At 35.5% G+C, this 14277-nt stretch overlaps 2 protein-coding genes and 1 non-coding gene across 32 annotated transcripts; 1 reads left to right on the top strand and 2 right to left on the bottom strand.

The window, feature by feature from the left end:
- Nucleotides 1–823: 823 nt before the first annotated feature.
- LOC137817334 (putative NOT transcription complex subunit VIP2) lies at nt 824–12197 on the top strand. Of its 30 annotated transcripts, XM_068620613.2 has the most exons (17): nt 916–1063; nt 1193–1371; nt 1724–1862; nt 4173–4245; nt 4359–4540; nt 4676–4724; nt 4839–5051; nt 6491–6700; nt 6782–6883; nt 7846–7934; nt 8052–8246; nt 8429–8848; nt 8930–8982; nt 9067–9108; nt 9408–9552; nt 9677–9766; nt 11048–12197. In XM_068620613.2, the coding sequence occupies exons 3-16, from the start codon at nt 1845–1847 to the stop codon at nt 9740–9742; spliced, it is 1857 nt and encodes a 618-aa protein (XP_068476714.1). In that variant the 5' UTR covers nt 916–1063; nt 1193–1371; nt 1724–1844; the 3' UTR covers nt 9743–9766; nt 11048–12197. The 30 variants fall into 30 exon arrangements, with proteins under 30 accessions (XP_068476720.1, XP_068476715.1, XP_068476697.1 ...); XM_068620612.2 differs by lacking the exon at nt 1193–1371 and having other exon boundaries at nt 876–1063; XM_068620611.1 differs by lacking the exon at nt 11048–12197 and having other exon boundaries at nt 9677–10269.
- On the bottom strand, nt 4201–4284 carry LOC137817344 (small nucleolar RNA snoR35). The gene has a single exon (XR_011081952.1). It is a non-coding gene; the product is annotated as a small nucleolar RNA snoR35 (small nucleolar RNA).
- Nucleotides 11167–13870, bottom strand: LOC137817337 (ankyrin repeat-containing protein At5g02620). The gene is made up of 4 exons (XM_068620625.2): nt 13773–13870; nt 12963–13532; nt 12466–12875; nt 11167–12057 (listed from the first exon to the last, which is right to left on the bottom strand). The coding sequence occupies exons 2-4, from the start codon at nt 13297–13299 to the stop codon at nt 11167–11169; spliced, it is 1638 nt and encodes a 545-aa protein (XP_068476726.1). The 5' UTR covers nt 13300–13532; nt 13773–13870.
- Nucleotides 13871–14277: the final 407 nt, after the last annotated feature.

The following is a 14277-nucleotide window of genomic DNA, read 5'->3' as shown; positions in this document are numbered from 1 at the left end:
TTTAACCATCCACACCCCTCTTAACTTCTTGCAAGACGAGGTGCGAAAGGAGGAGAATTGAGTGAAAGTAGTGTTTGAAGGTAAAGTATGAATAGTAATAAGAAGAGAGTTTTTTTTTGTAAGGTAAGAAGGGAAGGTTCTCTCTTTGTACTACCTCTTAAATACTAAGCGCGCACACCCTTCTCTAAACATTGTACTTTGCATCATTAAATAAATTAAAATTGAGTGTAAATTAAATTTAATTCTAAATTCTAAATTATGTCATATTCGTATTTATTACATAAAATACAATCCTAAAAAAGGAATATTAGTTATACAATTTATCTTATTATTAGTTGTTTGTCATCTATTTCAATCTTTATAAGTGGATTTATTCATTTAAAATATTTAATATTTATTAAAAGATATAAATTAGACGAGGACGTTTCGGTAAAAAAAATAAAAGTAAAATATTTGAAAGAATTGTCCTAAAAAGACAAATATATTACTTAAAATAGTCCTTACCATATGTGGGAACAAAGGTAATACACACAGTTTTTTTTTAAACGCTCTAATTATAATTTGGAAAAATTAATTTTCAGACTTCATGAATTTGTTTTAATTAGAAGACTTTTATACTTGTATACTTATATAAATATACTAAATACGCTTATAAAACGAGTCTAATTTCTATATATTATTAATTATTATTAAATTTGTACTCTAGCAGTTAATCAAATTATAACTTTTAATATAATTATCTAAAAATTAACAAAAATTTGTTATATAATTTATGATTTTTAGATGCATACTTACATATACCTATACGTATGTATATACATACGTTCCGTTGAGAAGAGTAATAAGATAGTGAAACTATTATCGATACTCTCTCTATTACACTTTATCGTCTCTCAACCCAACCCAACCCAACCCAAGCCAACAACTAGTTAGATTAGAGGGAAGCTTTTGTATTCTACTTGCAACTCTTTCTCTCTCTCTCTCTGCATCTTTTTATTGTTCCGATTTAGGGCACCCAAACTCGGTCCTTGACTCAACCTTATCGCTCATCTTTCTTCTTCGGGTACTCTCTCCTCCATTTATTCTCTTCGCGCTTCTTAATTCCAAACTTCGATCCACTTAATCGTTTCCTTCATACGATCTTCCTTCACCGTCTCTGCTTAACGTCGGAATCACTGATTAATCATGTTAGGTTTCTCGGAGGCACTTGATTTTGTGGTTCCGCACTTTTCTAGTGTGGTTTATTATTTTTCACTTCGAATTCTGAACGGAATGAGGACTGTGAAATTCGACGGTTGATCAATTTATGTGGAAATGGTTTCATTTGTGGTTGATTACTAGGGAGCAGTACATGAAATTCTGTTGAATTTGGTATCAATTGACGCTGTTTATAATCGCTCTTAATTTTATCGCGATGTCGTTCGTCATTTGTGCGCAACCTGTTTAAACTACATTTTCTTCTTTGCAATTTTATTGTCTGTGCTATATAGATTCGACGTTTTTAGGTTGGTTTAATGTTTGGCTTCTAGAGTCTGCACATCCTTAGACTGCTGAAAGGGAATAAACATATGTTATGTATGATAACCTAAGAGTTAAGGCTTAATGTGACAATGAAATTCACTGTGTGAACTGTTGTGCTTACTTTGTTATGTAGTTGGATTTGTCCTTTCAACTGAATCATATGGCTTTTGATGTTGTTTTATTGGCATTTTGTTCTACCCAGGTTGTTGATTGGTTTAGGAGAGGAACTTTACATTGTTCACACATCTGTTGCTGAATAAAAAAGGGGCGGGTGTTTTTCAGCACAGTGATGAATGTTGGCTTGACGTTCTGAAATCCATGCAATGTCGAGCTTACTTAATGTAATTACTTAGTCCTGCAAAGCAAGAGGCTATGTTCAATAGTCTATCTCACTCTTAACTCAGTTTGCATTGTCATAGATTACCAAGTTGTTATAATTGAGGATTTTGATTCATCTTCATTGAATACGTGGCTTATATGATTGGCTGTGGGTGATTTTTTCCTCTGACATCAACTTTTAGTTTGAAGTTCTTGCTTGCATATTTTCATTACATCAAGTTTAATCTCCTTGTCATTTCTGATCCTTGATCTTTGGTACACGATATCATGATTGTATGATTTGAATTGTTTAGGCAATTACAGAGTGACTTCTAGGCTAAAATGTGCTGTTAAACAACGTGACATGTTGTAAGATTATTGTGCTTCACAGTGGTGTGTATACTAGAATGTCTTTAGTGATTATAATGTTTCTCGAACATTTTGATTGTTAGAGATCTCACATCAATTAGAAATATGGTCAAATTATAGTATATAAGTAGGTGAAAACCCAACCTTGCAAGCTAATTTTGTATGTTGAGTGAAGCCTAAATTCACATTTTAAGATGGAATCAATATTTGTCCTAACAAGGTTTTTGGGGCTTATCATACCACCCATTGTTGGGTCACTATCAAACTTCCCACTAATATCTAGTTTCATGCTTGAGATAATCAATTATTGATATGCTTGAGATATTCAATTCTTGATATGAGGGAGCGTGTTGAAGATCTCACATTAACTAGATATGTGACCAAATTATAGTAAATATAACTGGGTGCTTATCATACCAAGGTTTTTGGGGCTTATCATACCACCCATTGTTGGGTCACTATCAAACTTCCCACTAATATCTAGTTTCATGCTTGAGATAATCAATTATTGATATGCTTGAGATATTCAATTCTTGATATGAGGGAGCGTGTTGAAGATCTCACATTAACTAGATATGTGACCAAATTATAGTAAATATAACTGGGTGCAAATCCACTTTGCAAACTAGTTTTGTAAGATTGAGTTAGGTCTAAATTCACTTTCTAAGATTGATAAATCATAATTTGGATGTTTTAGATGTATCCGATTATCAAAGTAGCTTCAATTCAAATATTAACTTATTTAGTTAGAGCAGAACTGGGGTGATGTAGAACAATAGATCTAGATTCCTCCTTTGAGATCAACAATAAGCTTGGAGTACCATTCTGAGCTAGAGTCTGACTACGATTCAGATGCTTTATGAGGAAAAGGAAATATCAAATATGAATAAACTACATTTTGGAATCCAAAAATATGTGTAACTAAAGATTAAAAGTTCTTGATAAATCCTAATAAAATAAAAACTTAAACTAACGTACCCCAATGCCAAATGGCTTCTTACCACCTAAAGTTTTGAGGAAGGGTCAATGTAAGTTGCCTCCCCCTTGCATATGGAAATATTTCTAGATTCAAATTGATAACCATCAATACACAACTTTATTGTCTGTGCCTGGGCTCACCCTTTAATAAAATATAATCCTAATTTTCCTTATATATGAATTCCTTGCTGAATCCAAGTAGGAAATCTTAGCTTGATAATGTTTTACTAAGAACATAAAATTAATTTTAAGCAACTCTTTGGTCCCTAAAATATATGGTTGTTTTTTGTTTTGTTTCTCTTAATATTTTTTCCTGCTGTAGTCCTGATAATTCTTTTTGTTTCATTTTAGTCCCTGATGCACCCTATGTAATAGGGACTAAAAGGCTATTTAAGCCTAATCTCTAAATAACATACTATTTAAATATGTTTCTGTTTTCTGCGATTAGAGCATCCAAGCATTGGGAAAACTCAGTGTGTGTGTATATTGAGTGAAAATCAACTTTATATTGCCTTAAACTGAACATTTAATCCTTGCTATATGTTGGCTGCTACTTAGACTCATTCAATGTTGTAAATATCCTGGATTTTTTCAACCCTCTGTCATATTAAACTTGTGAAGGCAGGCCCACTATGTGGTGTTATGGGTCACAATGGTGTTTTTATATGTTGAATTTTGGCCTTCTCCATTAGTCTGCTATCTGCCATTGATAACCTCAGACTCATTATATTTACACTTGTACTTTTTATAATGAGTGCTAACCATTCTGTCCATGCAATTTACTGGCAATTGCCACTTAAAAAGTGAAATTTCTGTCTCTTGTTTAATGTTTCATACCTTATGCATGTTGAATACACATTGAATGAGAAAAACATTTTGTAAGTTGTCGTACTATTATTGATATTGTTCTTGTTTCATGTTAAGAAATTGATTCCCATTTCTGGAACGTATCTGTCTTCGAAGTAAATTTTAATTTCTGTTTGCAGTCTTCTCTGAACGGGTCTGCTTCAAATCTTCCAGATGGTGCTGCTGGGCGCTCCTTTGCTACGTCATTTTCTGGTCAGTCTGGTGTAGCCTCCCCAGTTTTTCATCACTCTGGTGGGAAAATTTTGCTAGAGTCAATCTTTTTCCTCCTCTCCTTTAGTTATATAATTGTCATGTTCTTGCTGCAGGTTCTATTCAGGGATTGCACAACATTCACGGGAGCTATAATGTACCCAATATGCCCAGTTCACTTACATCAAGAAACTCAACGTTAAATAGTGTTCCTTCTGGGGGAGGAGTTCAACAACCTTCAGCAAGCCTTTCAAGTGGAAGATTTGCGTCAAATAATCTACCCGTTGCTCTGTCACAGGTGAATGCATTTGTGTTTGAACATCTTGAGAGTAGTACCTGAAGTTCTGAGCCAATTTAACTCTCCTGCCTGTCATTTGTTTTCTGCTGTTGTGTAACATGAATGTTTTTATTTGTCTATACATCGTATTTGCAGCTATCTCATGGAAGCTCCCATGGACATTCAGGAGTCAACAGTAGAGGAGGTATAAGTGTTATAGGAAATCCTGGATTTAATAGTAGCACAAATGGAGTTGCTGGTCCTATTCCTGGGATTCTTCCAACTTCTGCTGCAATTGGTAATCGAAATGCTGTTCCAGGATTGGGAGTATCCCCAATTTTGGGAAATGCAGGTCCTCGAATCACCAGTTCGATGGGAAACATGGTTGGTGGGGGGAACATTGGGAGGATAAGCTCTGGAGGATTGTCTGTTCCTGGCCTTGCTTCTCGTATAAATTTAGGTGGAAATGCTGGCTCTGGTGGTTTAGGCGTGCAAGGACAGAATCGATTGATGAGTGGTGTTCTTTCGCAAGGTATGTTTTGGTAGTCACAAGAGCATTGAATTGGTGTGTAAATCTTTTTTCCTAAGAAATACCTGATTGTGTTTAGTTGAGATTTGCTTCAAAAGGGTTAGAATTTTGATATTAAAGCTATGCAAACTTTGTATATTATTATTTCTTAGCTATATAATTACTTCATATCGACCAAAATATATTAGCTATAAGGATGAATTTTTCATATACTAATTTGATGATCATAAATACAATTTTCTTTTTATCTACTTTATATAATTAGATGACAAGTTGTTTCAGCACCTTGAAATCAGTTATTTGCGACATTCATTGGTCAACATAATGTTTCTTCAGCTATGACCATTGAACATTATTTTCTTTGTATATACTTGTAATAAGGATTAAAGAATAGTATCTTATCCAACCCTCCAGTTTTATTCATCGGGAACAATGAAATGCAGAATTTTGTTATTCAAATACTTTTTTCCTCCCTTTATAATAATTTTTATTTCTTCCTATATTTTTTAAAGTGAACTAAATGCTGTCATTGGAACACAGAGTTTGGTCCCAAAACTTCCTTGATGTGATCTCTGTGAGAGCGGATGGTATGTGGTGATTATGAAGCAAGGGGGCCAATAAACAAAAGGCACCCATAATTTCATTACAAATAAAGAGTATAAATCTGGTCAAGTTTAGTAGTATAGTATCCATTATTTTCATCGTTATTCAGCACATGGCAGGTGTCATTGTGCTGCTTTGTGTATCACTTACTTCCTTCCCATTGAATGTCCAATGAAACAATTATCTTGTCTGTTTGGACAAACGTAAGCCTACCTCTTGATACAATTTGAGTTGACACATCAATATGAGTTGTTCCACACTAATATTATTAAAAAATTAAATTTTGACTTTTAGAGAAGTCAACTCAAATAGAAGGTGAAGTACCTTTCTCAATAGATATGACTTCATATTCTTATTTTGGGGTTTTTTTAAAGTGATAAAGTTCTAATACTGCATAATATAATATCTCTTCATTATTATAAGAGAAAGGTGGATATTATCAATTTAGTTCTTTTGTTATGTTACTCTTACTTCATTTCATCTGTTTTGTTAGAGTGTTGTTGTTGTGTCTGGTGTTTGTGCAGTGGTCCTGTTCTTCATAGGTTGCTTGTCTACTGCTCTACTTATTTTGAATTTGTTTTCTCTTTTATGTCACAGTATGTGTTGCTGTGGTTTTTGAATGTTATATGTTGGTCTGTCTTTAAAATAGCAAAATGTACTAGAGATAGAGATACCTATTGAAGAACTGTTTATTTTTTAGAATTATATAAATTGTTGGATTTAATCGTTTATTTGTTTGATGTGATGAACATTAGGTTTTTAATTCCCTTTAATATTGAGTTTATTTGATGTGTAGATTAAATGTGCTACTTTGTGGTGACAACCACTTTTTGATTCAGGATCTCCACAGGTAATTTCAATGCTAGGAAATTCCTATCCTAGTGCTGGAGGTCCACTTTCACAAAGTCATGTTCAAACAGTAAATAACTTGAACTCTATGGGGATGCTGAATGATGTGAATTCTGGTGACAGTTCACCTTTTGATATCAATGACTTCCCTCAACTGACCACTCATCCTAGTTCTGCTGGTGGGCCTCAAGGACAGTTGGGTGTGTGAAGGAAAATGTTGTTTTGCTTGATACATTGCTCACCTTCCACAAAAAAAGAATAATGTAAACTATAAATTTCAGGTTCTTTACGAAAACAGGGTCTTGGAGTTAGTCCCATTGTCCAACAAAACCAAGAGTTTAGTATTCAAAAGGAAGACTTCCCAGCTTTACCAGGATTCAAAGGTGTTGTATGTACATTGTTTGGTTAATATGTGTGAGCTTATGCATTCAGTTGGAAATTTAGCCAGCTTAATCATATTATTTTCTTGTTTTGGAGATTACAAGAACGAAAGCCTTATTTCACTAGGTGAAGTTGGCTATATGAATCACACAATGCCATCTATCTAGATTAAAGACCAATTTTCAGAGATATTATTCACCTTGAGATCTCTCTTTAACAACTTTTTCTAGTGTCCTTTTTTGTCTCCTTCCCTTCTTCATATGACTAAAACCATACAATGTGCTTTCAATGACCTTCTTTTAACCTGTCCAAACAACCTTAACCAATTTTCTGCCATCTTTCCCTCAATTGATGCCATAATATTATTTGTTCTGTCATTTTGTTTTCTGTCTTTCTTGTATGACCACATCCATTTTTAACATTCTCATTTCTTGGACCCATCTTTTTCTTGGCTCCTTAGAGTCCAAATTTATTATCAGAGTATAGGTAGAGGAATTGTGATACTTGTATAATGAAATTTATGCTGCTTCTTGTGGAAGTGCTTCTGGATGTTTGCATGTACATTTACTTTTTATGTGTAGCATCATTAGGGTTTTGCACGAGGTTCTTTACATGGTGCATTCTGCATCCATGTTTTGTTCTCATGTTCTTCTGGTTGATTTTTATATGAATAAGGGCTCTTTTCTTTGTGTTTGGTATATATGTGTGACCAGTCATACATTTAGTGAGGATGCTTCAATGGTTCTTATTGTTGTTTGTATGTGATGACATATTCCAATGATATCTTTAAGTTTGCACTACGAATCTTTGATTGCTTGTCGGGAATCACGTCTTAGTTTTCTGTGTGTGATGTCATATTCTAATTATTTTTGGTCAAATTTGTTTATGAACTGAGAACTGTAAATGAGTAGAGGTTAGTCAGTTGGCTTCATCATTTGTTTTTGACCATGGTATTTGTACACAGGTGGTACTGCCGATTTTGCAATGGATATGTACCAGAAAGAACAACTTCATGATAACACTGTGTCAATGATGCAATCTCAGCATTTCTCCGTGAGTTTTATGTTGCAAAAAATGGAGTTATCTTCTCCTTATACATTTCCATGTGTTTATAATATAATATTAATGGATCAAAATCCATTCTCAATCTTGATTGCCTTCAATCTACAGCAGATGGGGAGATCTTCTGGTTTCAGTTTGGGGGGATCATATCCGTCACATCGTACACAGCAGCAGCAGCAACAGCAGCATACCCCTTCGGTCAGTGGTAATGGGGTCTCCTTTTCATCTGTAAACAATCAAGATCTTCTCCATTTGCATGGAACAGATATGTTTCCATCTTCACACTCAACTTATCATTCCCAGGTCAGTTAATTTTCTACTTAGAAAAATTAGGCACCTGCTTTTGTGTGGCTATACATCATGAGTCTTTTAATTATTATGTACATGAAACACTGAAATGAGTGTAAGGGCCCATTTGAACTGAAATTCAGTATTTCCACCAAAGCAAGTCCTGACATTCTTGTGACTTTTGGTTTTTGGTTTAGACCAGTGGACCTCCTGGCATTGGACTAAGGCCTCTAAATTCTCCAAATACTGGTATGGGTTCATATGACCAGCTTATTCAGCAGTATCAACAGCAGCAGAACCAGTCCCAGTTCCGCCTTCAGCAAATGTCAGCTGCAAATCAGTCTTTTAGGGATCAGGGCATGAAATCTATGCAAAGTGTGCAATCTAGTCCAGATCCATTTGGTGCACTTGGCTTGTTCAGTGTAGTCCATATAAGTGATCCTGACCTGAAATATCTTGCTCATGGGATTGATCTCACAACACTTGGTTTGAATTTGAATTCATCAGAAAATCTTTACAAAACTTTTCGATCTCCATGGTCTGATGAACCGGCCAAGGGCGATCCAGAGTTCAGTGTGCTACAATGTTATTATGCTAAACAGCCGCCTGCCCTACATGTGAATGTTCTTTATTTTGCTTTATCATTTAATTGCCCTTAGCATTTTGTTCTTTATTGAGGCCAAGTTTGTGTTATGCAGCAAGGTTATTTTTTGAAGTTTTCGGTGGAAACATTGTTTTACATATTTTACAGGTGCTTTTTGAAATCTGATCTTGTTTGCATTCACATTTGACTTGCTTGATATTATAATCAAGGAAAATTGTTCTTTTATTTCAGCATGCCCAAGGATGAAGCACAACTATATGCAGCAAATGAACTGTATGCATTCTACCCTTCTTGTTTGGTGTTGTTTTTGGATGATTTATTCTTAGTTCTGAATTACTTTAGGATTATTACATTTAGGGGATTCTTGGCAACAATATTTTCAATTTGGCAATATTGAACTGTATGTGCTGTTTTTTAAGTTATACCGCATTGACGACTCTTTGGAAATTACTAATCATTGTTCGATCTGATTAATCTGGGATTTGACTTATTTTGTCTGGAGTATTTAAATTGATTTGTGTTTCGTTTTATCGGAGCAATAATTGTTAACGAGGCAGGGTTGTTGCTTGCAGTTACAAACGAGGTTGGTTTTATCATAAAGAACATCGTTTTTGGTTTATAAGAGTTCCCAACATGGAGCCGCTTGTCAAAACAAATACATACGAGAGAGGATCTTACCACTGTTTTGATCCAACTACCTTTGAAACAGTCCGGAAGGTTTGCTTTTGTACTTGTATACTGCACGAATGGACACATTCATGCGCCTAAAGTTGGATGTGAAATCATTTTTTTCCGGTATAATTCTGTCTCGTTAGGCCTCTAATGGACTGCCTTCTTGCAGGATAATTTTGTTCTTCATTATGAGTTGGTGGAAAAGAGACCGTCTTTGCCTCAACCTCAACGTTAAGGAGGAAAAAAGAAAACCTTAAATGTAAAGTTTTTACTTGTGAATTTAGTTTGTAGGACGCAAGTCATTTCTCATCATTAGTGATCCTTCAATTTGGCGTTGATCTTACATTCTCTTCAATCTTGATGCACTGAGAAATGTTATCCTTTTCCCCCCCAGCCATAATACAGTTAAAATAATGGACGTTAGGATAACCTGGCTGTCTGAAAGTGGCAGATATGGATGGCCCAATGCACACAGAAATACACCCCAAATAGATTGGATGCGGTGTCTAGTATTAGTTCTTTACAGCATACATGAACATTCAACTCTTGAAGGGGAGTTCTTTTTAAAGATAAAATTAAAAGGCATTAGTTTTGTTAAAATTTACTCCTACGATTTATGATTATGCTTTACCTTTCATTCTAAAGTGAACTATTCACTTTAAGAGAAACACCGGGAATATAATCTGTGATTCTTTCAAATAGTCTACAATATTGTTGAATTATATGGAATCTTATGAGTAATACAGGTTTCACTTTGTATAAGTGTTTGACTCGTAGTTTAATTTTTAATATATTTGTCAATTGTAGTGATTTGAAAATAATTGAGAGTTTTACTAGCATAAAAAGGCTCTTACTAAATAAAGCCAAACACTCAACAAATAGCCCTTCCAATGTGTGCTTTCTTCAACTGAAGATGATAAATTTATTGGTGTGTATTAACAGAACGTGATACATAAAATTGCAAGGTGGTTGAATCAAACCATGAGGTTATAACATGAAAGGATTGACACCTAATGTCAATCTGTCATTATTCATTTCCCTCTTAAAAAATTTAGCTCCCAAATATACTGTGCCAATTGAATTTAATGGAAAATAGGCTAGGGGTTAAGGAAAGTGATTTTGACTTGAAGTAATTTTGAATTCGTTAGTAACACGTTTTTTAACGTATACTTACCATAATAATTAAATTCATTAAAAACAAAAAAAGGATAAAATGAGTGGTGCTAACAATTTTCATATATTAAACGCCGATCAAAACTAAAAGAATATAGTTTCATTTGGTTGTTTATTTTTGTTAGGCCACTCAGTCGTTGTATCTAACTGATAGTGATTGCTTTAACTGTAAAAAAAGCTCCATTTCAGAGACAAACTCGTCGGAATTGGATTATCTGTTATCATATGGAACGGATTAATTAAACTATATATGCTTTGTTTCCATAGTCAAATTCACTTCCCATTTTCATTGTTTTTAGGAAGGAGACTATTTACTGTTATGATTTATTTAGTACGTTATTAATATTAGCCATTTCTTGTTCTTCAGATACACATTTGGAAGTTCCACTTTAGTTGGATATAGCTCCATTTGGCCCGGTGCTTTTAAATTGGAAAGCGAAAGAAAGCAAGAGCTAAATAGGAACAGACTGAGTAAGTTGGTTCTATCTAAATCGCATACATTTTCTTATAATACTCACTGTTTAATAGCTCAGAATCTGAAAAGGCCGACACTGAAAAAGACTTAGACCTGCTGTGCAATGAAGATTTTCGAACGTTCTTCAAATTTGAGGCCTCAATGCGATGCCTAATGACCCAGTAACACATAGTCCCCAAGGTCGTAGCCATTATGGTTGTTCCTATAATGGACACTCCTATGGCCAGCCACTTCTCTTCCTTCCCCACCACTACAAATGACAGTGCCAAGAAGGCCACGGAAATGAGAACACAAGCCAGCCACATTAGCTTGTTTATCACTGCCATCATCTGCTTCTTTGCTTTGCTTTCTATGACAACAACCGAGGTTTGCACCACCACCACCGCCAAAGAGATAAACAGTGCAACGGAATCAAACACAAAGAAAATGATGAAAGAGACTTCTGGGGCTATGTTTGCCTCACCAAGGGACATCCCTGGAGGAATATCATGTGGGTCATCAACGAATTGGCCAGGAACTGTGAAAATAGCCGCAAAGGCCACGGTGGCAATTAGGACTGCCACCACGGTTGTGGAGTTTATTGCATTGTTGAGCCCTTCGGCGTGCATTTTGTTAATACGTTTGGCAATGCCCTGAACCCGTTTTCTGGTTTGGCGTGTGTGTTCCAACTGGTGGTGGACCTCGTGCTTTATATCACTCACCGTCTGTTTCAACTCACGGGCTGTAGTAGCCGTTGTGCCCTGAGGGGGCTTTATAGTCCTCGCACTCTGAACACCATATTCCAAAAGAATGGCTTTCACATCATTGTTCCCCGTTTTCTCAGCAGTGTCTAATGCTGTTTCACCAGACCTATTCACTGCACTTGTTATAGTTTCCTTCTGTTCTAAAAGCAACTTTACAATCTGCAGAAACAAGTTTATTCAGATAAACATATGTTGGCCTCTCACTCTGCATATACAATTTATTTGAGGAATATCAATGTAAAAGGTTTTTCCAATGTTATTCAATCACTACTAATCATGAATAATAGATGTATTGAATTTTACAACAATTGTTACATTGCAAAGCATACAAGCAACCATTTCTGATTAGTTGTCTTAATAAATCATTCAAGCTGATAGCTGGAGCAATTAGTAGATAATTCTTTCAAACATGGAAAGACAAATCACACACACACACAAAAAAAACATTCATCCAGAGCTGGGGTGATGATCTAAATTACTATCCACTTGACATCACAACATTATACATACATGAAGCCTACAGAAAATTTTAGTTGAAATTATGGCAAGCGGTGGCCTAGTTTTTACCTTACTCCTGCCCTTCCTGGTTGCTATATGCAATGCTGTGTTTCCCTTACTGTCAACCATGTTTATTGATGAGGGATCTGCTTTTATCAACTCCTCCACCATCTCAAGCTTCTGCCCTTTAGCTGCCATGTGAAGTGCTGTCTGGCCCTTCTTATCGGTCCGGGTGGCAACCCCAGGCTCCTTCTCAAGAATTGCTTTCACAACTACCACATGTCCATTTCTCGCAGCAGAATGCAGAGCTGTTTTCCCATTACTTCTAGCAATGGTTGCCAGACTACTTCCTGCTTCCAATAGGAACTTCACTATTTCAGTGTGCCCTTGTATTGCAGCTGTGTGCAAAGCTGTGGTGTTGGATGGATCCACAGTCATTGACAACTCAGGATGACTTTCCATGAGAACCTTCATTACATCTACAACAAAGCAAAGAGAAGTGAGGTTTCCTTTTAAATCAAATCAAACAAGCAGATATTGAAATAAAGCCTAACCAACCACATTACCTAAATCCCCTTGTTTGGCAGCAATGTGCAATGCATCAAAACCATTTCTAGCTTTAATTCCAGCATCAGCAAGATCATAATACTGAATCATCTCCCTAACTACATCAATGTAACCATATTCAGCAGCAATATAAAGGAGCGTTTCTCCATCTTGATTCTGCTTGGATAATAATTCATGCAATTCAGCCTCATCAGTTCCCAAAATGGCATCCTTCAGCACATCCAAATTCCCTGCTCTTGCTGCAAAATGCAAAGGTGTATCGTCCCTTTTTCCGGTCAATTGTTTTGTCATTTTTTTCCTATGGGTGTTTATTGCCTGCAGCGCTGGTCTTTCCATATTGGCTTCTTCACCTACCTATTAAATTCTACTCTGTCGATGCTAGTTATCAGTATATCAACAAAACCTTCTTTCTTTCGTTCCTCCAAAATCCCAGATCAAAGCTAGCGTCTTTCATTCCACGGCAACTCAACGGGGAGGATCATCCAATCAATGTCAAATATACATATTTTTATAAACTTCTTATCTCTTCTATCTTTCACAAAAGTTAGATATTTCCGTTCTTCCTGTGTCTGTTCACAAAAGAAAAAAAAAAGGTTAAAAACATTGTTCCTAGATATGTTTTCCCACTGCATTATCATTGTGTTTAAAGAGAGAGATTCTAAAGAACCAAAGCAACCCCACACCCCAGGATTTGAAAAAATACAAAAAAAAAAAAAAGAAGCAATTATTGTTTTGTTGAAGCATTCCTTAAATCATCATTTATGTGAACGAAAAAAGAAGGAAAAAAAAAGGTTGAAAATGAAATTTACTTGGGGTTGAAGGAAGAAGCAGGACCCTCAACGCGAAAGCCATGGAAATGTAAGATTTGAGGGAGGCTTTCAGAAAGGCATGAGCCTAGAAGCACACGCTGCAAGGAACATTAACTCAGGATATGATTTGTGTATATCTAATAATAATAATAACTGGGATAGCAAAAGTGATATGAGAAAGTAAATAAATATTATGGAATGAGAGAAAGACGTTAGAAGCATTGGGATTAAGAAATGAAAGATGAAAAGCAGGTGAAAGCAACAATGTATAACAAGAGTTTTATGGCAATCTAAATCACAGAGAGATCCTAATAGACGCACCAAGTTCATCCTTAATTGCAAAGGTTGTGATGAGGAGATTCCTCCACAAACTCAATAGATGATCAAATACGCATCAAAGGAACATAAGGGAGAGAGATGAAGTGGTCACCAATGAAGAAAAACGGAAATAACAGAACCACGCGCAATTTCATTTTTGGTGGCGCCACTCAAGAACATATACATA

Source organism: Phaseolus vulgaris, chromosome 5 (assembly GCF_051622355.1).
Source record: "Phaseolus vulgaris cultivar YP4 chromosome 5, ASM5162235v1, whole genome shotgun sequence".
Taxonomy (NCBI): Eukaryota; Viridiplantae; Streptophyta; class Magnoliopsida; order Fabales; family Fabaceae; genus Phaseolus; species Phaseolus vulgaris.
Note: the sequence above shows the minus strand (reverse complement) of the source record. Positions and strands in the feature narration are given on the sequence as shown.

Excerpts from the sequence above, each read along its gene's own strand:
- LOC137817337 (XM_068620625.2), bottom strand. The coding sequence starts at position 13,299 with ATGGAAAGACCAGCGCTGCAGGCAATAAACACCCATAGGAAAAAAATG. Across the intron at positions 12,876-12,962 it reads TGCCAAACAAGGGGATTTAG|ATGTAATGAAGGTTCTCATG; the intron begins GTAATGTGGTTG and ends GCTTTGTTGTAG. Across the intron at positions 12,058-12,465 it reads CCAGGAAGGGCAGGAGTAAG|ATTGTAAAGTTGCTTTTAGA; the intron begins GTAAAAACTAGG and ends TTGTTTCTGCAG.
- LOC137817334 (XM_068620598.2), top strand. Across the intron at positions 9,109-9,407 it reads CTATATGCAGCAAATGAACT|TTACAAACGAGGTTGGTTTT; the intron begins GTATGCATTCTA and ends TGTTGCTTGCAG. Across the intron at positions 9,553-9,676 it reads CCTTTGAAACAGTCCGGAAG|GATAATTTTGTTCTTCATTA; the intron begins GTTTGCTTTTGT and ends GCCTTCTTGCAG.